This window comes from Puma concolor, chromosome E3 (genome assembly GCF_028749965.1).
Source record: "Puma concolor isolate L17-30 chromosome E3, mPumCon1.1.hap2, whole genome shotgun sequence".
Classification (NCBI taxonomy): Eukaryota; Metazoa; Chordata; class Mammalia; order Carnivora; family Felidae; genus Puma; species Puma concolor.
This window is the reverse complement of record NC_141682.1, coordinates 7959744-7982110: the sequence shown is the minus strand read 5'-3', so window position 1 is coordinate 7982110 and position 22367 is coordinate 7959744. Positions and strand designations below refer to the sequence as shown.

The 22367-nt window shown below is 55.5% G+C and overlaps 2 protein-coding genes across 10 annotated transcripts; one reads left to right on the top strand and one right to left on the bottom strand.

Annotated features, from left to right (window-relative positions):
* Positions 1–32: 32 nt before the first annotated feature.
* Positions 33–11809, bottom strand: FBXO24 (F-box protein 24). Of its 6 annotated transcripts, XM_086692727.1 has the most exons (11): positions 11526–11807; positions 10441–10589; positions 8135–8233; positions 7847–8030; positions 6590–6828; positions 6113–6347; positions 4909–5067; positions 4526–4647; positions 4130–4261; positions 968–1138; positions 33–637 (listed from the first exon to the last, which is right to left on the bottom strand). In XM_086692727.1, exons 2-11 carry the CDS (start codon positions 10477–10479, stop codon positions 275–277), a joined length of 1743 nt encoding a protein of 580 aa, XP_086548853.1. In that variant the 5' UTR covers positions 10480–10589; positions 11526–11807; the 3' UTR covers positions 33–274. The 6 variants fall into 6 exon arrangements, with proteins under 6 accessions (XP_086548853.1, XP_086548857.1, XP_086548852.1 ...); XM_086692731.1 differs by lacking the exon at positions 7847–8030 and having other exon boundaries at positions 6590–6805; positions 11526–11809; XM_086692726.1 differs by lacking the exons at positions 10441–10589; positions 11526–11807 and adding an exon at positions 8494–8580.
* On the top strand, positions 10949–22359 carry LRCH4 (leucine rich repeats and calponin homology domain containing 4). Of its 4 annotated transcripts, none has more exons than XM_025923399.2 (18): positions 10949–11222; positions 14769–14913; positions 15082–15208; positions 15595–15700; positions 17728–17864; positions 18010–18125; positions 18268–18367; positions 18611–18701; positions 18793–18869; positions 19002–19063; positions 19176–19313; positions 19400–19513; positions 19604–19716; positions 19848–19931; positions 20144–20229; positions 20363–20500; positions 20596–20673; positions 22009–22359. In XM_025923399.2, the coding sequence occupies exons 1-18, from the start codon at positions 11003–11005 to the stop codon at positions 22111–22113; spliced, it is 2037 nt and encodes a 678-aa protein (XP_025779184.1). In that variant the 5' UTR covers positions 10949–11002; the 3' UTR covers positions 22114–22359. The 4 variants fall into 4 exon arrangements, with proteins under 4 accessions (XP_025779184.1, XP_025779185.1, XP_086548851.1 ...); XM_025923400.2 differs by having other exon boundaries at positions 10950–11222; positions 19445–19513; XM_086692725.1 differs by lacking the exon at positions 22009–22359 and adding an exon at positions 20991–21638 and having other exon boundaries at positions 10950–11222.
* The last annotated feature ends 8 nt before the right edge of the window (positions 22360–22367 follow it).

Genomic DNA, 22367 nt, shown 5'->3' with positions numbered 1-22367 from the left:
TTCCTCCCAGGCCCCAGGGTTCCAAACAGGGCCTCACTTCAGCCTTTTATTCTATTTGCCCATCAAATCTCTTGTCCATGATAGTCAGGTTGGGGGTCCCTCCCAGGCAGCCCCCTGAACATTTTACAAAACGGTTCCCTGCCCACCCTGGCAAGCCTAGCAATTCCCACCCCTCCCCATGTGCACATACAATGTTTATTGCTACCATCCCACTCTCCTTAGCTCCTGGCCCAGGGCCAGACTCTCCCTCCAGGGGTAAGACTAGGAAAGGGGCTCAGCTCTCAGGGGTTGAGGGGCCCGGGCCAACCCCTCCAGCAGCCCTCTGCAGCATGTCCAGGGCCTCCCAGAAGAAATCTTTCTGTGCAGCCATCAAGGGCATCCAACCCACGATCTCCTTCATCTTTTCCATGCGATCCTGCAATGTGGGGCAACTGTGGATCTGGCTGAGGTACTCCTCACAGGCCCGGGCTGCCCCCCCAGGGTCCTGGGGTGCTCCAGCTCCCAGGCCAGGCTCGGGGGTCCCCACCACCCTGCTGGCTGGTAGGTCCCGGTAGGTGGGATGGTGTTCGATGTCATGGCTGGACAGCATGTAGAGGCACTCTCTGGTAGAGCAGAGGGAACAGGCACACAGAGGGACCTTAAAGGAGAGAAGGGGCGTGGCTGAGAGGGGCCTTTACTGAGGGGCTCCCAGGAAGCCCCAGCTGTTGTGTTCCTCCCTCTCAGACCAGCCCTGGGCCAGCAAGTGAGCTAGGGCTGGCTAAGCCCCAAGGTTGTGTAAGGTCAGAGAGGGTGAGCGGGGTCTGCTAAGGGAGAGAGCCAGGAGCTATGGTGTGTGGCCGGAAAAGGGAGGTGGGTAGTGCTGGGGTGGGGGGGGCCGGGTCCTTGCAGGAGCCCCAGCTACAGTCCTGTGTGCCACCTGGCTCTATTGCCCTTGCCCCGTTGCCTGCTGGCGTGTCCTGGCTCTGACCTTGACGTGGAGCTTCACGAAAGAGGCACTCCCCTTAGGCCAGCCAGGGAGGCGGCCTCCAGCCCCACAGCCGCAGCCCAGAAGCTCCTTGCTGAAGTCCGAGCCCTGGCTCAGCACCAGAGAGTGGTTGAGGCCACACCACAGGGCAATGGGACGTTGCAGATAATGCACCTGAGAACACAGGGCCAGGATCCCTAAGGTGGGAATGCTGAGGATTTGAGGGCCCAGGTAGGAGGAGGGCAACAGAAAGGCTCAGGGAAGACTCTAGGAAACTAGGAGAGGGAAGAAAGGGGACTCAGCACCCCCTCAACCCCCACCCAGCCAGCAGGCAGACCAGCAGCAATCTTTCCCTCCCTAGGTCTCCTGCAGCCCCTGTCGGACTGCATGGGGTCTAGCACTTCTGTTGGTTCCTCATCGTTGCTCCTCAGAAAACAGGCTACTTGCCTGCGCCCAGGGCCTGCTACCTGCTCCTTCCTACTACCCCAGACCTGTGACAGTCCAGGCTCATCCTGCCTTCCAGCCTCAGGAGGTGGACTAAGTTTCCTCTTCCCAAAGTTTAAAGACTCCCTCCCTCCCTGTACAATTCCAGGTTAGCCTTCAGGAGGGACCTTCCTTCCACTTATTCCTCCCTTCTCTCTCTAGCATTTTCCACTTGTCCTATCCTTGTCTCCCAAAATGGCCACTCTGTTTTTAAAAAAAAAAAAACAAAAGAAAACAAAAACAAAAACATTTCCACCTGATTCCTGCCCCTTCCTACCTCCATCTTTCAGGCAACAGAACTGGTTATGTGACCAGTCTGAGGTTGACCACATTTTTGTTCTCACCACAGCCCATCTTTCCTGAACTTCTTGTGATCTGGCTTCCCTGCTTACTAAGCTACTGATGTGTTCTCCCCAAATGCACTTGACTTTCCAGCTCCCAAACCCCAGGGCCTCTCCTGCATGCTTTCTCCTGAGATTATGAGGGCTTTAATTTTGAAGACATAGGTATGTAATTTATGGTCATTAAAGAAATGTTATAAAATCTTGGAGAGCAAAGATTAATTTAAAAATCACTGGAAATCCTACCACCCACTATTAACATCTTGCTGGGGGTGCCTGAGTGGCTCAGTCAGTTAGGTGTCCTACTTTAACTCAGGTCATGATCCTGAGTACGAGCCCCACATCGGGCACCCTGCTGTCAGCACATCAGCACAGAGCCCCTTCAGATCCTCTGTCCCCCTTTCTCTCTGCCCCTCCCCTGCTTGTGCACCTTCTCTCTCTCTCTGAAAAAATAAACTTGAAAAAATCTTGCTAGATATTCTTTTTTCTTTCTTCTTTTTATTTTTTACTTAAGTAGATTCCTGTGGAGTCTGCTTGGGATTCTCTCCCTCTCTGCTCTTCCCCCCCTCAACATAAATTAACATTAAAAATAAAAAAGAGGGGCGCCTGGGTGGCGCAGTCGGTTAAGCATCCGACTTCAGCCAGGTCATGATCTCGCGGTCCGTGAGTTCGAGCCCCGCATCAGGCTCTGGGCTGATGGCTCAGAGCCTGGAGCCTGTTTCCGATTCTGTGTCTCCCTCTCTCTCTGCCCCTCCCCCGTTCATGCTCTGTCTCTCTCTGTCCCAAAAAATAAATAAACGTTGAAAAAAAAAAAATTTTTTTTTAAAAATAAAAAAGAGGGGCGCCTGGGTGGCGCAGTCGGTTGAGCGTCCGACTTCAGCCAGGTCACGATCTCGCGGTCCGTGAGTTCGAGCCCCGCGTCGGGCTCTGGGCTGATGGCTCAGAGCCTGGAGCCTGTTTCAGATTCTGTGTCTCCCTCTCTCTCTGCCCCTCCCCCATTCATGCTCTGTCTCTCTCTGTCCCAAAAATAAATAAACGTTGAAAATAAAAATAAAAAAGAGAGTCAGCCGCTTAACCATGTGAGCCAATCAGGCATCCCTGGATATTTTTCTTCACTGCTGCCTCTGTGTGTGTGTGTGTGTGTGTGTGTGTGTGTGTGTGTGTGTGTTTTCAAATTACAGACTTTTAAATAAAAATGGGGTTGTACTATGTAAATAATTTTATATATTTTTTTTCAGCTAAAGATATGACCTGACCATATTTCCATGTTGGCAGGTATATTCCTATGTTATCTGTTACCATTAATCACCTCCTCTGTTTGACACTCCCTGTGTCCCTGGCTTCTGGGACTTGGCACCTGAAAGTATGCCTCCTGCCTCAGAGATAGCTTCTTCATTCCCTTTGCCTACAGCATCAGCTCCTGCCCAGGTTTGTGCCCCTGTCCCTGCTTCTGTCTGTTTCAGCCTTGTTCCAACATGGAATCTAATGCCAGAGAGACATTTCCACTTTAGAAAATGTCCAAATTCACGCTCTTCCTCTTTCCTCAAGCCAGCATCCCTTTCCACATTTGTTAGTGATGCCATCTCTCTTTAAGGGGTCTACTGCGACAGCCACTTGTGTCCCACACCCATCTCCTCACACCTAATCAGTTTCCAGTACCTAATCATTTTCTTTCAAAACATCTCAGGGATCCATTCCTTTCCATTCCCACTGCCCCAGGCTCTTGTCCCAAGTGCCACTGTCACTCAATGGTCTCCCAGTGGGCTTCTCATTCAGTGGCCTCCTGTGCACTCTGGCCAGGTGACCTGTTCTCAGTCATCTGTGTGTGTGTGTGGCGGGGGGGCCTTCTCTTGCTCCAGAACCTGGAGTGACTTTCCAAAATCTATACCTTTTCAGGCTCACCCCTGCCTGTATCACCTCATATCTACCGATTTCCAAAACATCCTCTCTGCTTCAGACCAGTCCTTTCATGGTCCCAGGTATGTGCAGCTTCGTTCTCATCCCTGTTACATGGAATGCCTTTCCCTGTACCCACACGAATCTGATCTAACCCACCAGACCGTGATCGCATCTCACCTCTTCTAGTTATACCAGCCCACAGAGGTCTCCCTGCTTCACTAAATTCCTATTGCACTGGCAGCAAGCACCACACAGAATGGACCTCACAGTGCCAACCCTGGGAAAGACACGCAACAGTATCATGCGCATAATTTACTGGCTGGCTTAACTTCCCTAGGGAGTAAGAAGTGGGTTCTAAAGAAAGTAGAGAAGAGGAGAGGTCTAAGGTGTAGAGGATTGGAGGAAGGGGGCCACGATGAGAATAACTGAAAACGAATCTCACCTGTGTGGGTTCCCCTCGGTCCATTTTGTCCCCTGTTCCCAGCTGCCCATATCTGTTATTTCCCTGCATAAAGATTCGGCCAAATTCATCCACCAAGCCAAGGTGATTGTAGCCAAGAGCACAAAATAGTATCTAGGAAGTAAGACAGAAAGAGAAGGCAGGCATTCAGTTCCCTCCAGAGGAACTCTGAGCTCCAGAATCTCCCAGCCACTAACCTGCCATTCCCAGCTGATTTCTTTTGGCCTTGCCCGCTACCTCGCCCCTCTCTCTCTGGGCCCCTGTCCCTCCCTGATCAATCATTTGATTCCTGCTCATATTTCAGACCTCTGGTGCCTTTTAATCCCTAAATCCCCCTCTGTCTGCCCCTTGGTCCATCCCATCCCTCCAGGATCCTACCTTGGCAGGCAGCGAGAGAGCAAGCGGCATCTGCTGGTCCAGAGGGTCAAAGGCTTGAAGGGTCCCAAAGAGATCACGATACACCCCTGGGGTATGCACCTCAAAATATACTCCCCCCTGGTCTGGGGGGTCAGGAGCCCTCAGCTCAGCAGCTTTGGGCACCCATTTCCTAGCGATAAGGCCCTACCTAGGATGAAAGCTACAAGATCCAGGGAGTCTCACACCCACTAGAAATGTACCAGCTATGATATCTGGGAACCTAACCTCATCTTTTCACTAGGATGCCTGAAGGGGTCCACTGCTAGAGTAAGTATAAGGGGCTGTCCATATCTGGAAAGTCTGTTTAAGACGAGGGTGTGGAGAAGAAGGAAGGTGGTTCTTACCTGTGATGTAGAGAGTACTGCTCTGGTTAGAAGCCATGCGGGTCACACGAAGGTGAGGCAGGCAACGGGACACCTTCCTCAGGGCCAGCTGAACTGTGTAGGAGCGTGGCTGGTCCAGCTGGGTTTCATTCACTACCAAAGAGTAGATCTTTCCTTCCTCTGGGAGATGGGGAGAGGCAGACAATGATGTGGGGGAGGGGACCTCCCAATATCCACATTAACTTCCCAATAGACTCTCTAAGCCATAGTGATTAAACACTTATTGGCCTAGAGTGGGGTTGGAAGAAAAAGGGTAGAGGTGAAATACAGGAAGCATGACCTCAAGTTGCCCAGACTCTAGCCCTGTACCACCAAAAATGAATCAGGGAAACCCTTCAGTGTGAATGATGAGTGGAGAGAAAACCAGCAGTTAGATCTGCCAGAATCCAATTTGAGTGTTGGGAGGAACGATGCCTGGGGACTTGGGGCTCTGCCTGGAATTAAGAAGTCCAGAGGGTCTGAGGCTTGGGAGTAGGGTCAAATATAGGGGACAGGGACACCAGTCTGCTTCAGTCAGAACAGCGCATGACTCTTGATCTCAGGGTTGTGAGTTTGAGCACCACACTGGGTGGAGAGATTACTTAAGTAAATAAAAATTAAAATTAAAAAAATGTATACATGTATGTGACAATCAGCAAGGTGGGGGTAAGTTTGGGGTATTAAGTGAAGTGCCTAGCAGGAAGTGAGGAAGATTAGAATTTCGAAAATCAGGCTTTCACTAGAACAGTGGTTTCCAAACTATTTTTTTGCAGCAGGGCCCTTTATTCATATGAAATACACAGAATCTGGGGCGCCTGGGTGATGCAGTTGGTTAACCATCCCACTCTTGATCTCAGCTCAGGTCATGATCTCACAGTTTTTGAGTTCAAGTCCTGCATCAGGCTCTGCGCTGATGGTGCTGAGCCTGCTTGGGATTCTCTCTCTCCTTCTCTCTCTGCCCCTCCCCTGCTTGTGCACAGGTGATAAATAAACTTAAAAAAAATTTTTTTTAAGTTGTTTAAAAAAAAAAAAAAAGCAGAATCTTAGTCTAGGAGACAGACAAAAAGCAAAGCTATTTGGTTTGAGACCAGGATGAGGTGGCATGCAGAAAGGCCTTCCCCTCCCCTGCAGCAGGTCCTGAACCATGTGTAGAAAACAATTTGCAAACCACTGCTCTAGGCCACACCTGTGAGAAGCAGTAGAGCCCGCTGGTTCTCCTGACCAACCAGCACAATCTGTTTGAAGCTCATGGAGTGGTGGAAGGTCATCTTGAAGACCCGCTGCCCACTGGACTGCAGATAGACCTCGACACAGTCACAGGCCCGGCTGCCCGTAGTGCCTACCACTGCTGGCTGCTCCCGGGTGGCCAATACATAGAGGTATTTACGGTAAACGGTGTCACATCTTGGGTCCGAGGCAAACTATAGGAAAAGATGAAGCTGTCTGGGATCTAGGTCTTAGAGTGGAATGAGGCTTGGGGGTGACAGGATCCTGGGGTGAGAAATGAGATACTTGGGTTCAGGGCTGGGAAAAGAGGGTTTAGTTTTCAGTTCCTGATATGGGAGGGCAGACGTCCTGAGGAGAGTACCTCCGGACTGGTGTGGGTCCCGGAGGAGCCCCGGAGGAGGGGTGGGGTCTCAGCTCCTAGGGCTCTGCTACTCACATCCTTGGCTCCGCGACACAATACAACATAGCGGCAGGCTCGCTTCCACTGGATCTGGCCAAGGGTAGAGGAGACCAGGGCATTTTTGAGGAAGAAGAGGGTCCCCGTGTAGTCAAGAATGAAGACATGGTCCTTGGTGGGCAAGAAGCGGCGGTAGCCATGGGCTAGCAGGGGGGCTACACTCTTGCTGAGACAGCGGCGGCGGCCTCCAAATGCCTGGAAATACAGGCCCTTCGTGTCTGGAGAAGGGAAGGAGATGGAAGGCTCAAGGGGTCAGGATGGCACAAAGAAGAGTTGTCAGAGCTTGGGCAAACTATAGTTCTCAGAGAGCCGGGTACTTAGCAGCTCCCATAGCAGCTCCCTTAGCAGCAGGACTGGGGAACAGGTACTTCTCTAAATGACATATGGACAGCTTAGAAGATATCTTTAATAATCCCCTACACAGGCTATCTTTAATAATCCCTTATGCCTGAACTTTAGTTCTCTGCCCCCTACCCCAAGCCCAGGGCACTACACATGCTTCTAAGTGAGGGCTTCTTTAGTCCAACCTTGCATCAGAGACATCAAGGGAAATATAGTACATAGAAAAGCAGCAGACAGAGGAGCGAAAAGGAATGGCTGAGAAAGGCCAGTAACGGCCCTCACCCCTAGCTCTGGATCTGCTATCTGGATCTCCCTGAATCTCCAGTGTGTGCAGTCAGGTACTTAGATAGGGGCTCCCTGGGAATGGAGGGCTTCAGAGCATGTTTCTCAACGTGGGGGTGATTTTGTCCTCAGGGAACATTGGTTGTCACAACTGGGGGGAGCTTTGTTACTGGCATCTAGTGGGTGGAGGCCAGGGATGCTACTAAACGTCCTGCAATGTGCAGGACAGCCCCTCACTCCAAATAATTATTTGGCCCCAAATGTCAACAGTGGCAGGTTGAGAAATCCTGGTTTAGAGGAGGGAAAACTCCAGGTTTGGGGAGTGGAGGAGACGACTGGGGTAGGATTTGGAAGAGAGTTCGAATACGGAGGCTGACTTGGCAGGGATGCTAGTAACGGGGGCTCCGGGTGGGACGTCTATCAGAGGGTGGAGCTGGAGGCTTGCAGAGCTCCTAGATGGATGGCATGTTTGAATCTAACAGGCTCTTCTAGAGAAAGGGGCCCTGGCAGGTTGGCTAGGAATGCTGAGGCAACTCTATGGAACAGGAGGGATCCCAGAATAATAAGGCACAGGATAGAGGCAAAGAGAACTGAGGTTCTGGGGAGGTGTACAGTTAAGAATGGCAGCTCTCTTCCAGGGCCGGACCCCAGAGCCCTGCTCTCGTAGACGAGGACTAAGCCTGCGACAGATGCGTCTCCACACGCCCTCAGCGTCGCACACTTCATGGAAGTAGTGGCAGGTCTGGCCCAGAGCGACTACATCTCTGACTGGGAGGAATGAGATGATATGCTCCACCTGGGGGGTGGGCAGGAGAGAGGAAGCAGGAATCATCAAGGGGGCTCCTCATCACTCTGGTCCCCTGCCCTTTATTCTGGAATCCCTCCCCATGGATGACTCACCAGCTCTGGGGGGAACAGCTGAACAGAAATAGGGTTCCCTCTGCCCTTCTTCTCTTCACCCCCAGGCTCTGGGCCACATGAAGGGCAGCTCCGCTTCACCTACCCAAGGAGAAGGGAGAGCACAGGGATTCCATGAGAGTCAGGCCTCCTTTTCTCCCTTCTGTCAGCCTTTCATTAGCTTCTTTCTTAGGGGCTCATGGCTCTGTGCCCTCAAATCTTCCTATCTTTCTCTCTAGGTCCATGGGACACCCCTCCCTGTCTGCCGTGTTTCTGGGTTCACCAGCTCCAAAGAACCCCTCCCCTGATTTCTTGCTGCCATCTTCTTGTCCTTCCCTTGCCTCACCCTCCCACCCCCTCACCCTGAGCCCCTCCTCCTGTCTGCACAGCCCGGTGAATTTTTGCAGCCTTCTTCTCCGGCTTCTCCTCACCATCTTGACTGCCCCGTCTCTGCTCCTGCCCTCATCCTCCGGGCCCCCCGACCCCCCTGTAGTCAGCTCCCTGGCCCCCGTTCCTGCTGCCTTTCCCACACCATGTCCCCCGCCTGGGCTTGGGGAACCTCTGGGGCCCCTCAGCCTTCTAGGCCCCTCCCCCATGGAGTCTGGGAAGACAAACCTCTCTGTGACCTCACTGTCCAGCCACTGTGACCTATTTTCCCCAACCCTGCCAGGATTTTCTTAGACAGTTCCTGGGTTCTAGCTTGGCTCTAGCCACCCAGTGGCTCATGGGATATGCATGAGCCCCTCCTCCAGGAGAAAGAAAGTGTGAATGACTGCTAGATGAGGCCTTTACTTTTGGAGCACAGTTGTGAGGTTCCTCCCCTTGAGGCCCTTTAGCACTCTGCTCTGTAGAGAAACACTGGTGAATTCTTCATATCTCACCAGGCCAGGGCCTCCAGGGGATTTGTATAAACTCCGTAAGAGGATAACAGTATAAACTACCTAAGAGTATAAACTAACCCCCCCCCAAAAAAAAAGTATAAAAAATATGAACTGTTTGACAGGTGAGGAGGAAAGATGACCCTGCTACACTCGCTTAGAGGGAAGCATGCACTAGATGAAAGTGGGAATAATTCAGCACCGACTCTTTAGTCTTACAAAAACACATCCAAAAGCAGATTTCCTGGGACAGTAACGTCAATGCATGTATGAAGGACAACCTATTAAGGTGGAAGAAAGGGATAGAATTACTCTGAAAGCATAGGGTATCTCCCAGGGTCTAACCTTTTAACTTAGTCTTATGGGGAGAGAGGGCCGCCATATAGGAGAAACAGCTGGAGTTCAGGGTATGTCTGTCCAGGTAGGGGCAAAGGATCTACACCAATAAACCAAAGGGAGTAACCAGCTCTTCCAGGAACGCAAAGGAATCCAATCCTGGACATCCAGCCCTCAGTTGCCTAGTATTACAGACTTTCCTTTACTGCGCCAGCTATCAGTCAACCACCCAAACTCCCTTACTCATGGTGACTAGTAAACAACTAGTTTGAGACACTGCGGATGGAACTTTAAGGATTCAATACATGTTTAGGAAATCTCAACCTCTGAGATGTGATTCACAAGAACCTTTAGTTGTTTGTGATCAGGCAACTATTAACGTGGTAAATGGACTATGTTAATGTGTTAGGTCCTTTTGCCACCTAAAAGGACGTTAAGATCCCTCAGCACACAGAAAAAGGATCCTCAGCTTCCTCTTGGGTCTGGGTCCCCACTATTTCAGCTCAGGAAGCAAAGGAGACGGTGCGAATAGAAAAAGCCCACGTAGAAGTCGCTGGGAAACCGGGCTTCTGCTCTAGCCAACTCCTCAACTTCCCTCCGCCTCAGTTTCCTCATTTGTTAAAACGGCGGGCTTCTTCCGAATGAGATGGTCCCTTATGGACTAACTCCCCTCCCCCGTCTCAGGTCCTGTCATCACAGTTCCCGCCGGGGCGCGCTCCTCGAGGTAGGCTGGCCAGCCGGGCGGTAGTTCAGGAAGCTCTCCCGGTCTCCTGTAACCCTCCCTTCAGGAGCTGCCTTGGGCATCTCCAGTCTCTGGGAAGCCCCCCGCCCGCCAGAGCTCCGGAGACCGCCGCAGGGCCTCAGACTCCGCAGCCGGAAAGGCCTCCACGGTCCCTTCAGTTGCAACGACCCCCTCCCTCCCCGCTGGTCTCAGGCTTCGCCTTGCACCTCACCCCCCTCCTTCACGCCCTCAAAGCAGGCTCGCTCCCTAACATTTGCAGCTCGCACTCGCCTCTCCAGGCCCTGCACTGTTCCCAGCCCGCCCGACCGGCAGCGCTCACGTTCTTTAACCTCCGTCTCAAAGATCTAGCTCACCCGCCTCCTGCTAGGCGAAGGGACCGCCTTCTCGCCCATGCTATTGGTAGGTAGAGCCGTCCCTCAGAGAAGAGGCCGGGCCGGTTCCCTCCGGAAGATTTAATTGGCCTTCTTGACAGTCACTCGCCTGTATCCGGCTTGCGATTGGTCTCCGTTGGAAAAAAAAAAACCCGAGACCCGGCTTGAGGTCTCGGCCTCTATCCCTTCTAGTTGAGCACCGGCGTCCCCGTCTCCTGGTTAGACCTGATTGGCTCCATCTCCAGCCCTAAGCATTGCGATTGGACGCGGCTGCGCGGGGCGGACCGGCCTGGAGCGCCGGCCGTTGGCGAACGCTCTATTCTAGCCCCCTCCCTTCTGTCGCCTCACTCCTGCGCTATAGTCTCCACCCCCCCGGCGGGTTCTGATTAGCCACTTCCAACGCGTCTTCGGATCGCGATTGGTCCGCCGTGTCCCTGAGCGCGTTTCCTCCCCCTTGAAGCGACTACGGCGGCTCCAAGGAGGGGGAGGGGGGAGGAGGGACGGCCGGTCCCGTCAGTCAGGCAGCGGGAGCCGCCGAGAGCGGATGGCGGCGGCGGTAGCGGCCCCACTCGCCGCCGGGGGTGAGGAGGCGGCGGCCACGACCTCCGTTCCGGGGTCTCCGGGTCTGCCCGGGAGCCGCAGTGCAGAGCGGGCCCTAGAGGAGGCCGTGGCCACCGGGACCCTGAACCTGTCCAACCGACGCTTGAAGTACTTCCCCCGGGGCGCGGCCCGCAGCTACGACCTGTCAGACATCACCCAGGCTGGTGAGTGCACTCGGCCTAGTCCCGGGCTGGGACCCTCATTTGCATAGCCCCGCCCCTAGCTTGTTTCACACCGGTCTCGGGAGTCTGGCCCGCCCCTTCACCTGACCGTCGAGGTTCTTGACCCTGACTATTTGCATAAGCCTGCTAACTCCCCCTCCCCACTTTGAGAACTCCTGGACAATGAACCCATTTCTCCTTTGCACCGAACGTCCGGCGCCCTGACCGAGTGTTGTGAGAGTTCCCCGTCTTCTGCTTCTCTTTATTTGCCTTTCTGCGCACCTGTAGAATGGTCCCGCCCCTCACCTGGTTGGCTCATTTGCATGACCTCTTCAACCTCAGTTCTGATCGTTCCTTAAAGCAGCCCCCAAGAGCCCCTCTAATGACTCTTCTCTTTCTCCACTTCGTCTCCAACTCTTTCCCGGTTCCACCTAGATCCGAGCAGCCGTAGGCCCCCCTCTTCCTTAGGATTCGCCCCTAACAACCTGGTGCTTCTGTTTACTGTGCTTATCGTCCCGCCCCCTGGCCCTCTCCACTGTTCACCCAGCAAGCCTATGGGAAAGAAGCAAATCTTACACCTCCCCTAACTCTTTTCTCCGCGAGCTCTTCCACCTATTATCCCTGACCCCCTTATCTGAGACTCCCCCTCCTTCTTGCGTGTGTGAGGTCACAATGGAGCCTGTGACCTCATAGGGACCTTAGAATTCCCATTTCAGTGTCTGCTTTCCCTAGGAGGGGAGGGACTTGAGGCAGTTGCTGAAAGGAAGGAAATCTTATCTCCTGGCATGGAGTTCTGGGAAGCTAGAGACTGTCCCACTGTCCTTCCACTCCTCCACCCCACAGATCGCTCTAATTATGTTCCTCCTCCCTGGTGTCTCTTGATGGTGGGGTGTGGGGGACTCTACCATGACAGGTGAGTCAGGCTTCAGCTGCTCAGGAGGCAACAACCTATGACCCTGGGCTGGCAGCTGGGGGGTGGAGATTGGGAGTGGGCCAGAGGACCGCATTCCCGAAGCCCCACCCCAGCCTAGCCCAGGGGTGGCACTTGGGGCTGGCTGAGTGTCCTCCTGAAAACACTGCTCAGGGACTGAATGCATTTCTCCTCTAGCAGGTGCCTGTTCACCTGCAAACACCCAAGTGGACACAGACACTCTCTTTCCTCCACTGTTCTGGGGAGAACCAGTTTAAACCTCTCCACTTTTCTTGGGTTGCTGGGGAAACTTACTTGCCCACCATGCAGCAAGTGAGTTCAGGGAATGGGTGAGCCCCAGGAGCCATTCCTCTCCCTCTCCGTCTCCCCCAGCCGCCTAACCCCCAAGCTCCAGATTGACCTCAGCAGCTGTGTGACACTCGCCGTCTGTTCCCTTTCCCCTCCCCCTTGCTTGTTTTTTGACAAAGACCAAATGTTATTCTTTACTTCCTTAGGGCTCTGTCTCTGTGAGTGGACTCCTGGGGAAAACTACCAAGAACTCCCTGGCCCCTCCCAGCTCCTACCCCCTCCCCGCCTCCTCCCCCAGCATTCCGGCTCAGGGTGCAGGCAGTTAGTTCTCCCGAGTGAGCTTGCGTGACGAAGTGGGAAAATCCCAGCTTACTGAGGACCTCTCCCTGTCCTGCTCTCCACGCAGAGATCCTAAGTCCTTTCTGGGCTCAGGTTGTAGGCCAGGTGGAATCTGTCTTGTCCAAAATGTTCTCTGACCCTGCTCCCCAAGCAGAAGGCTTATAGTTTGGAGTGGAAAGGGGAAGTAACAGTTGGGGTTGCCCACACCCTGCCCTCCATACCTCCTTGCCCTCCAACCCAGACTAAACACTTCAACACTCCGCCACATTATCCTGAGCCCTCTGCTGCTTTCCCAACTCTTTCTGCCCCACTGTTTTCTCTGCATATTTCCTGTGGCACAGGTCTCCAATATCCCTCGGACTCTGTTCCTTGGGGCCCCTGAAAGTAGGGTGAACCCTGAGATGGCGGGGAGGGGCCGCCCTCACAAAGGAGAAGTGCAGCTCATTCTCTCACAGACCACATCCTGTGCCTCCTGTGCCCTGCCTCCTCCAGCCTGGGCTCCCTTCCACCCCGAGCTTTTGCCCCTTTTGCCCCTGTCACCGCTCAGCCGGCTTGTCCTCTCCACCCCCTTCATCCATGGCACCCGCGCTTGCACACACATGCATTTGGGGATGCAGGGAGAGCAGGCAGGTGGAAGGTGAGCGGAGGAGGCCTGCATCTGGCCCTCTCACCCTCTCCAGAACTTGGGTCTTCTCCCTTGACAGGTCTTCTCTCTGTGCTCCGGGACTGTGAGCAGAGAGGGAGAAAGAAGGACCCCTGGTGCCTCAGGCTGTCACTACCCTGGTAAACATAGGGCCCACCAGAGAGAGAACCCGACAGCTTGTTTCTACTCCATTTCCTGTCGTGAGACTCGTTTCCTTGGGGGATATACCCCAGCTTCCCTCCCAATGGCTTTCGCTCACCCCTTCCTGGGGAGGGCTGTCTAAAAAGCTCACCCAAGTTCTGTTGCCAGAGACATCCCACAGCAGGCCTTGGGCCCCTCCCAGTACAGGCGAGGAGAGGAAGCAGAAATCCAGTCTTGCTTGCAGGGCTCTCAGCAATTACCGTCCCCAGACTGGCGGAAACCCCGTGCCTGACTCCTTTCATTGGAGTAGCAAGCGACCCCTTGAGAATAAGGGGTGGTGAGAGGTTTTATCCTCTCTTCCTCCCTCTCTGCCCCTCACCCACACCAAGATCCTGCAAAAGAGCCGAGTGCCTGAAGTCTGGGTCAGTAAGAGAGGAAGTAGAGCGGGGCTGGTGGGGCTGGAAGAAGGTGGGAAGGAGGCCAGTCCTGAGCACAGTGTATCCTGATGGGAGGGACCCGAGGACTCTAGCTCCCACCTCCAGGTTGATCAGCTTGCCCTCCCTTCCTGGTCCCTGGGAGTCTGTTACTTCACAGACTCTTGGACCTGGCTTGCTGATCCCAGGGGCGGATGAAGCGCCGTTGTCCAGTATGTCAGGAGCCTTATTTAATCTCTAGAGCCAGACTCTAATGGCCCTTGGTTTCTCCCCTGTGTTGAAAAGAGGTTGAGGTTGGGGGAAAGGCCCCTGAGGAGGGATGAGCTTTCTCAGTGGTCTCCTCCAGAGGGTGACAATATTCTTATCTCGAGCCTCCCACTCTATTACCTTGCTATTTTCTCTGGAGCACCAGCCCTTCTCCATAGAACAACAGGAATCACAAGAGTTCTAGAAGCCAGTTACCCTTTCCAGGATAGCCCTTCGTTTGTGTACTTGAAGGCGGTGTTCATGTTTTGCTCTCCCAAGTCTGGGGTTCTCCAGCCCAGTGACCCTGTGGCCTTTACCTTTCCTTTGCTGTTCTGGTAATGTGCTTGCAACATGCTCAAGTTTTGCAGAAAGCTTTGTTGTCTCCAGGGAGCCCAGGTTTATAGGTCTGATTCTTCAGGTCCGAAGGGGAGGCAGACTTCTGGGCAGCTGGCTCTGGGAGAGTTCACGGTCCTTTTGTCCAGGGCTGGGTCTTTCCACAGCTCTCCTCTGATACTTGCTTCCCCTAGACCTCTCCCGGAACCGGTTCCCCGAGGTGCCGGAGGCGGCATGCCAGCTGGTGTCCCTGGAGGGCCTGAGCCTCTATCACAATTGCCTAAGATGCCTGAACCCAGCCTTGGGGAATCTCACGGCCCTTACCTACCTCAACCTCAGGTAGGGAGGTGTGGCTGGGGAGGGGGTGCAGGGTGGGGAGCTTATTCTTCTCAGCCCCAAGTCCCAGTGCACAGTACCCCGAGTCCCCCTCCTGGTGACCCTGAAAAGAGGGCAACCCTGGGATGCCATGCCTGGGGAGTGAGCCCACTGCCTTTCTCCCCTCCACAGCCGAAACCAGCTGTCATCGCTGCCACCCTACATCTGCCAGCTGCCCCTCCGGGTGCTCATTGTCAGCAACAACAAACTGGGAGCCCTGCCTCCCGACATCAGCGCCTTGGGAAGCCTGCGGCAGCTTGTGAGCATAGGGAGCAGGGCAAGGAGAGGGGCTGTCGAGCCAGGCACCTTTGGGGGAAGCTGGGGAGAGGTGGGGACCACCTGGAGGTGGCCAGAGACAGGAGGCAGTTTCTGTTGCTCTTGTTTGTTTGTTTTTTTTTCCTTTTTAATGTTTATTTATTTATTATGAGAGAGAGAGAGAGAGAGAGTCGGGCAGAGGGAGAGCGGGAGAGAATTGCAAGCAGTCAGCGCTGTCAGCGCAGAGCCTGACGCGGGGCTCGATCTCATGAACTGTGCGATCATGACCTGAGCCGAAATCAAGAGTCAGCCACTTAGCTGACTGAACCAGCAGGTGCCCCTGATGCTCCTGGTCTTAGGGCTCCTGCCCTGCTTCTTTCCTCATTGCAGGATGTGAGCGGCAATGAGTTGCAGTCCCTTCCCACAGAGCTGTGTAGCCTCCCTTCCCTGCGGGACCTCAGTGTTCGGAGAAACCAGCTCAGCACCCTCCCTGATGGTAAGGAGAATGAGGAGCTGGAGGGGGGGGGGGGCGTGCGGAGAGAAAGAGTGTGTGTGTGTTGTTTACATTGGAGAAGTCGCAGACAAAGACTCTTCACAGAACATCGATTCACAGAACATCGATGCTTTAGTTGCCTAGGGTTTTGCAGTGTGTAAAACAAATGAAAGAGAGAGTGAGCAGGGAGGGGCAGAGAGAAAGGGAGAGAAGGAGAATGCCAAGCAGGTTCCGCACTGCCAGCGTGGAGCCCGATGCAGGGCTTGAACTCACGAACCATGAGATCATGACCTGAACCGAAATCAGGAGTCAGACACTTAACCATCTGAGCCCTCCAAGTATCCCCTAACTTACTTGTTCTTAACCAGCAACCCTCTGAGGCTGGCAGGCATGGGTTATTAGCTCTATTTCACAAATGTGGAACAAGGCACAGAAGGGAGAGTGAGTGAGTGTGTTGGTACCCTGTAGAATCCCAGGATTGGAAGGGGCCTTCAGCATCACCCGGTGTCCTCATTCACCCAGTGGGAGCTCTCAAGTCGGATGATGCCCTGTACCTCCTCCCCGGAGATTGAGTCAGTGGAGCCACGTGCCAGAGCCCAAGCAGCCCCATTTTAACGAGCTAGCTGTGATCCACCCCAACATTTGATAGCCTTTGTTCCAAAGCAAGCACCCCTGCCCTTAGCCAGCCAGCATTGTCGTGTGTTTCCTGTGTTTTAGGTGGGCGTCAGGTAGATGTGTGTGATGTCACTCAGATCTGGGGCCAACTGTTAAACTGTATTGGCTTCATGGGGAGAGAAGTGGAAGAAAGTGCTAGAACAGGACTCTTAAAGAGCTGCAGGAGCTGGAGGGAAGGCACGTGGCTCTGCTCAGGGAGTTTGAGGAAGACTTTGCCCCAGAGGCATGGCAGGAGCCGACCTGTGAAGGAAAGTTCTCCTTCCTTCTGCATCCCAGGCAAAGCATCCTGGGGCAAAGCATGTGGGTGGGAGGGAGCACAGTCTGGCAGGATGTGGTGAGAAAGGCAAGCCATGGCCAGGTGAGAAGGCCCTGAGCCTTGCTCATCTTGTTCTTAAAGAACAAGGGAGGGAGTCAGCTGGTCACCCATTTTCTCTGAGCTCCCCTTACTCCTACACTGGCTCTCTTTCCTTCTGAGTCAGTAGCAGTGTAAACAAGCATTTGATCAGGATGCTCTCTGGGCCATAAAAAAGACCCTAGCAAAATGCTCTGGGGACACAGAGGAAGGAGCAGGGAATTCTAACCTAAGTGTCTGGAAAGATTTTGTGGAGCAGGCAACACTTGAGCTGAACCTTGAAAAATGGACACAAAAATGACATTGTCCCAGCTGAGCAAACAGCAGGTGGAAAGGTGCAGAAACCGAGGGGCTGGAGGATTGTTTGATGTGGTGTAAGGGTGGGCAGTGAGATGGGAAATGTGGGCTGAGCCAGATCATGAACACCTTGACCGTGCTGGGCCAGGGAGTGGTGATTTTTATTCTGTGTCTCTGGCTACCACTAATCCAACTGTGTGTGTTTGAGAAATAGAAAAAGGCACCCTTTCCTGTGGGTGGGCACAGCCTTGCCTGGGACCGGAAGGGCTTAGCTAGTGAAGTTCAGGTGGGATTGCAGTCCCTTCCTGCCTGGGTCCTTTGTGCAGGGCACAGGCCACTCACCCCTAGCAGCCTTGGCTGCAAGTCATGGAAGATTTTTGAGCTGTGCGACGTCACAGTTTGGTTTGGGTCTGTGATGGTCACTTGGGGATGGAGCAACGGTTGAAGTGTGCAGTGGGCAGGGTGGGGAAAAGGAGAGAAGCACATGAGATGGATAGGAGCTAAGGGAGGGGGGCCTGGAGGGGGCCATATTTGACCAGGAAGGGAACCAGGTAGGTTGTTCCTGGGGAGTGCTCTCAGCCAGTCAGGGCATCCTGTGGTGGACCCCGGGGTGGCCAGCTGGCCAGAGCAGAGGGCAGAGGAGGTGAGCACAAGACCCTCCCCCCCCCTTGGGCAGGCTCCTGACTCTTCCCTCACCCACGCCCAGAGCTGGGGGATCTTCCTCTTGTCCGCCTGGATTTCTCCTGTAACCGTGTCTCCCGCATCCCGGTCTCCTTCTGCCGCCTCAGGCACCTGCAGGTCATTCTGCTGGACAGCAACCCCCTGCAAAGCCCACCTGCTCAGGTGAGGGGTGGGTTTGGGGTAGACCATGGAGACAGAGCTGAGAGTGGGTAGGCGTTGGGAAGTGGTTCCCTTTAGCAGCCAATCAGGATCTGGGGGAGCCCCCTTCCCTTCCCCTAACCCCTACCTTGTGCCCCCTTATACCTAGATCTGCTTGAAGGGGAAGCTTCACATCTTTAAGTACTTGTCAACAGAGGCTGGGCGGCGTGGGGGGTCGGCATTGGGGGACCTGGCCCCTTCCCGCCCCCCGAGTTTCAGTCCCTGGTAAGTTCTAAGTGGGAAGAAAGGACGCTCCTGGATACTTGCTGCCCCTTCCTGGCCGCATGGACTCCACGGGTGTTGGTGGGAAGATGAGAGGGGTCACTGCCTGATATCGGACTGACTAGCTCTCCCTGGCTGGCACTAGCCCTGCTGAGGACTTATTTCCGGGACGTCGGTACGATGGTGGGCTAGACTCAGGCTTCCACAGTGTTGACAGCGGCAGCAAGAGGTGGTCTGGAAATGAGGTAAGAGCCTCTTTTCTGAGGGACGTTGGGGGTCTGAGCCCCGGGGAGAACCTCCTGAGCCAGGACCCTTTGCTTGGTGCCTCTGAATATCAGAGTGACAGTTGGTGGCTGGAGTGGTCTTCTTCCCTTGCCCAAGTTTCCAAGGAAGGGCTGGCTTAGCAGCAGACCCCAAGGGCCTGAACCCCATGAACCCCCAGCATTGCTGAGCAGCTGACTCCCATTTTTGCATTTCTTCATTTAAAGTCAACGGATGAATTTTCGGAGTTGTCCTTCCGAATCTCAGAGCTGGCCCGGGAGCCTCGAGGGCCCAGGGAGCGGAGGGAGGATGGCTCTGGTGAGTGATGGGGTCGGGATAAGGGGACTGGGGTAATGGACAGGTCCCCGAAGGCTCCCCCCTTCTTGCTGACGTGCCCTGGCCTTTCCAGCTGACGGAGACCCTGAGCAGATTGACTTCATTGACAGCCACGTGCCTGGGGAGGACGAGGAGCGAGGTGCTGCTGAGGTGAGGGTCCGGCCCCTGTCCCTGTGCCCGGTAGTGTGCTGTGCCCTGTGGGACAGGAGAGCGAAGGGAGGGAGCCGGTACAGTCTTGGGGGAACAGATCCTCCCTCACCCCCTCTGCTGCTTTTTCTTCAGGAGCCCCGGCCACCAGAATTAAGCCCTGTGGCAGGGGACGGAGAGAAGGCACCAAACAGCAGGTACCCCAGAGCCACCTGAGCCGGCATCTCCTCCCTGAACCCCGCGTCACCCTACACTTTCCCTCCTCTCCTGACCCTGCTCTGCCTCACTGGTCCTGCCTCTACCCCTCAGGCGGGAGGAGCCTGCTGGTGAGGAGCGGCGACGCCCGGACACTTTGCAGTTATGGCAGGAGCGGGAGCGGCGGCAGCAGCAGCAGCAGCAGCAGCAGCAGCAGCACAGCGGAGCGTGGGGGGCCCCCCGGAAGGACAGGTGTGGGCAGAGGGCAGGGGCGGGGTAGGGCTAGGGGGCTGTGGAAATGAGCCCTTGTGAGCTACTCTGTCCCTCGGGGTTTGCAGGTCCGCTGCCTGCACTGCCGACCCCACATCTCCTTTGCTTTCCAGTTTTGTGAAGCTGGGGGTCAGGGCTGCTGGCGGAGGTCCTGCGGCCTCATCCACTCAGGCCTCCTACAAGTATGTGTCCTCCCCGACTCCACCTCCCTGAGCCATCTCCCTGCACACCCTCCCTGGACCCCCTCTAATTTGCTGTGTGTCTGTCCTCAGCGGCATGCCCAAGTCCAGTGCCACCCAACTGGGAGCTTCAGGGGGGCAGGGAGCCCCCCCGGCCCCTGCCCCCACCCCTGCCTCCCAGGAGCCCCTTCCTGCAGCTGGACCAGGTTGGACAGGGACTATGGGAAGAGGATGGGGGACTGTATAGGTGAGGGGGTGGCTGGGGCCTGGTGGTCTGAGGGAAGCATGGGACTCCAGGGGGTGTCTTTCTCACCTGCCCCCTGGCTCTGGCCCCCAGCGACAGTGCCTGCTCCCCGGCCGCTCGGCTCCATTCAGAGACCAAACAGCTTCCTCTTCCGTTCTTCCTCTCAGAGTGGCTCAGGTGGGTTTCCCCCTGTCACCATTGCTAAGCCAGCACTAACCCCTGGGCTGCGGTCACCCCTTCTGGCCTGGGAATTCTCCAGTCTATTGTCCCTTTGTGTTGAAAATCCCCACAAGTACAAAGGCAGGAGATGTGGGTGCCAGACACGGTGACCCAGCTAGAAAGTCGGCAGTGGGTGGTAGAGACAGCCCACATTCCTCCTTTTTCTCCAGGCCCTTCCTCACCAGAGTCTGCCGTGAGGCCTCGGCGACCCCCTCAGCTTCTGGACGAGAAGGAGCTGATGGCACAGCTGCGCCAGGTGAGAGAGGTGGGATCTGTGGGGGCGGGGAGGGGCTACTTCACACCCTGTGGGTGCCTTCAGGAGGATGGAAGGGGTGGGCCGGAGTCCCCACTGACCCTGACTGCTCCCCTGTCGTCCTCCTGCCCCCTAGGTAATGGAGTCCCGGCTGCAGCGGCCCCTGCCTGAGGACCTGGCGGAGGCTCTGGCCAATGGGGTCATCCTCTGTCAGCTGGCCAACCAGCTGCGGCCCCGCTCCGTGCCCTTCATCCATGTGCCCTCGCCTGCTGTGGTCAGTGGGGTCCCAGGGTAGGAAGTAGTGGATGGGGCAGAGGACTGCCAGGGCCTCTCTTACTCTCTTCTTTTTCCTCTCTCGCCCTCCTGCAGCCAAAACTTAGTGCTCTCAAGTCTCGGAAAAATGTGGAGAGTTTCTTAGAAGCCTGCCGAAAAATCGGGGTGCCTGAGGTATGGGGGTGGTGTTCTCAGGAACCCAGGCCCAGTCCCTACTATAGAGTGGCGATGTCCTGGGCTCAGCTGAGCACTCCGTGTGGATGGCAGGGTTCCATTCAAAGGGGTGTCTGCTCCCCAGAAGAAAGCATGTCCACAAGTCCCGGTCCTGCACGCCTCCCTACCCTGCATGCTTCCGTGCCCTGCACTCTGCATGTTGGTGTGGCTCAGGCCTTGGCACGTGAGGGCAGGGGGTGGGGAGGGATTGTCTTGCTGCTGCTGCTGCTGACGTCTGCTCTTTGTCCTTGTCCATCTGTCCTACTCTCCCTTCCCAGGCTGACCTGTGCTCGCCCTCGGATCTCCTCCAGGGCACCGCCCAGGGGCTGTGGACCACCCTGGAGGCTGTGAAGCGGGTGGGGGGCAGGGCCCCCCCACCCCTCTGGCCCCCCTCTGGTCTGGGCGGCTTCATCTTCTTCTACGTGGTCCTCATGCTGCTGCTCTATGTCGTCTACACTCGGCTCCTGGGTTCCTAGGACCTGAAGTCACCCTTTCCCCTGCCCCCTCCACCTATTTCTATTTATAAGACTCCTGTGCAACCCCCATCCCTACCAGTGGTGCCTTCAGCCCCTACCAAAGACACTAGTGAACCCTCTCCCCTCACACACACTGACCTCAGAGGCCCCACTCTGGTGCCCCCAGACCCTGGGCCCCCAGCCTCTGGCCACCCTCCTGTAGCCTCTTCCCGTGCCCCTCACCTCTCCATGCTGATGGTGCCTTCATTCCCTCCAGGCCCTGCCCTTCCCTCTGCTCCCTCAGAGGGTAGATCTCAACCTTCTTCCTTGTGCCGTCCCCCTCCACCCCGGTCCCCCCACTGTTATGGGGAGCTAAATTATCTATATTTTGTAGAGAGAACTCTATATTTGTAGGAGTTGCAGGGGCCCAGGCTGGGTCCCTGTCTCTGTGTATAAATTGTACAGACCGTGGCCGCCTCTGTGTGTGTGTTTGCGTCTGCTCTTGCTGTGGCCAGGCCCAGTCCTGGCTGTGCCCCTTGGGCTCTGTGTGCCAGCCTGCCTACTCCAGCATTTCCCTCTGGAAATGACAGGTCTCTCCTCCCCTGAGCCTTGGCCCCCTGTGTCATCTCCCTTCTGTTACCTGCTGGCAACTTCCTTGCATCTCATTTGTCCCAAGCCATGTCCAGGGTGCCCCTGAACTTTGCTGCCTCCACCTGGGCCATCCCGTCAGCCCTGTTTGCCCAGGCTTCTTTGGGGTTTCACCCACCCTGCTCCCAGGAAGGGCAGGGAAGCCGAGAGAACAGGGTGACATAGGGAACTTAACCCGGGCCCCTCCCCCCAGGAGTCCCTGTGCCAGCCCCATCACATCCTGGAAGAGGAGGGGGCCCCAGGAAGGGGCCTCCCTTACATCGCTGCTGTCGTCCACGCACTGCTGGAAAGGCCATAGGGTTGAGGAAGGGGCGCAGGGCCCCGACCTGGCCTGCAACCCAGGAACAGAGAAGACAGCCGTGCCCGGCTTCTGATTTCTAGCAAGGACTCTGGTGAGGGCGGCCTTGGGCCTGGCCCTGTTCCTTGGGCGCCCCTCGGCCCTCCCGAGGGGTTGGAAGCAGGCCCAGTCCAGCAAGGTGCCTGGCCGCCTCTGGGTGTGGCCAAGGGTCTTGTGTCAAGTGCAATAAAGAAGTCGGGCCCTCTAGGCTGCCC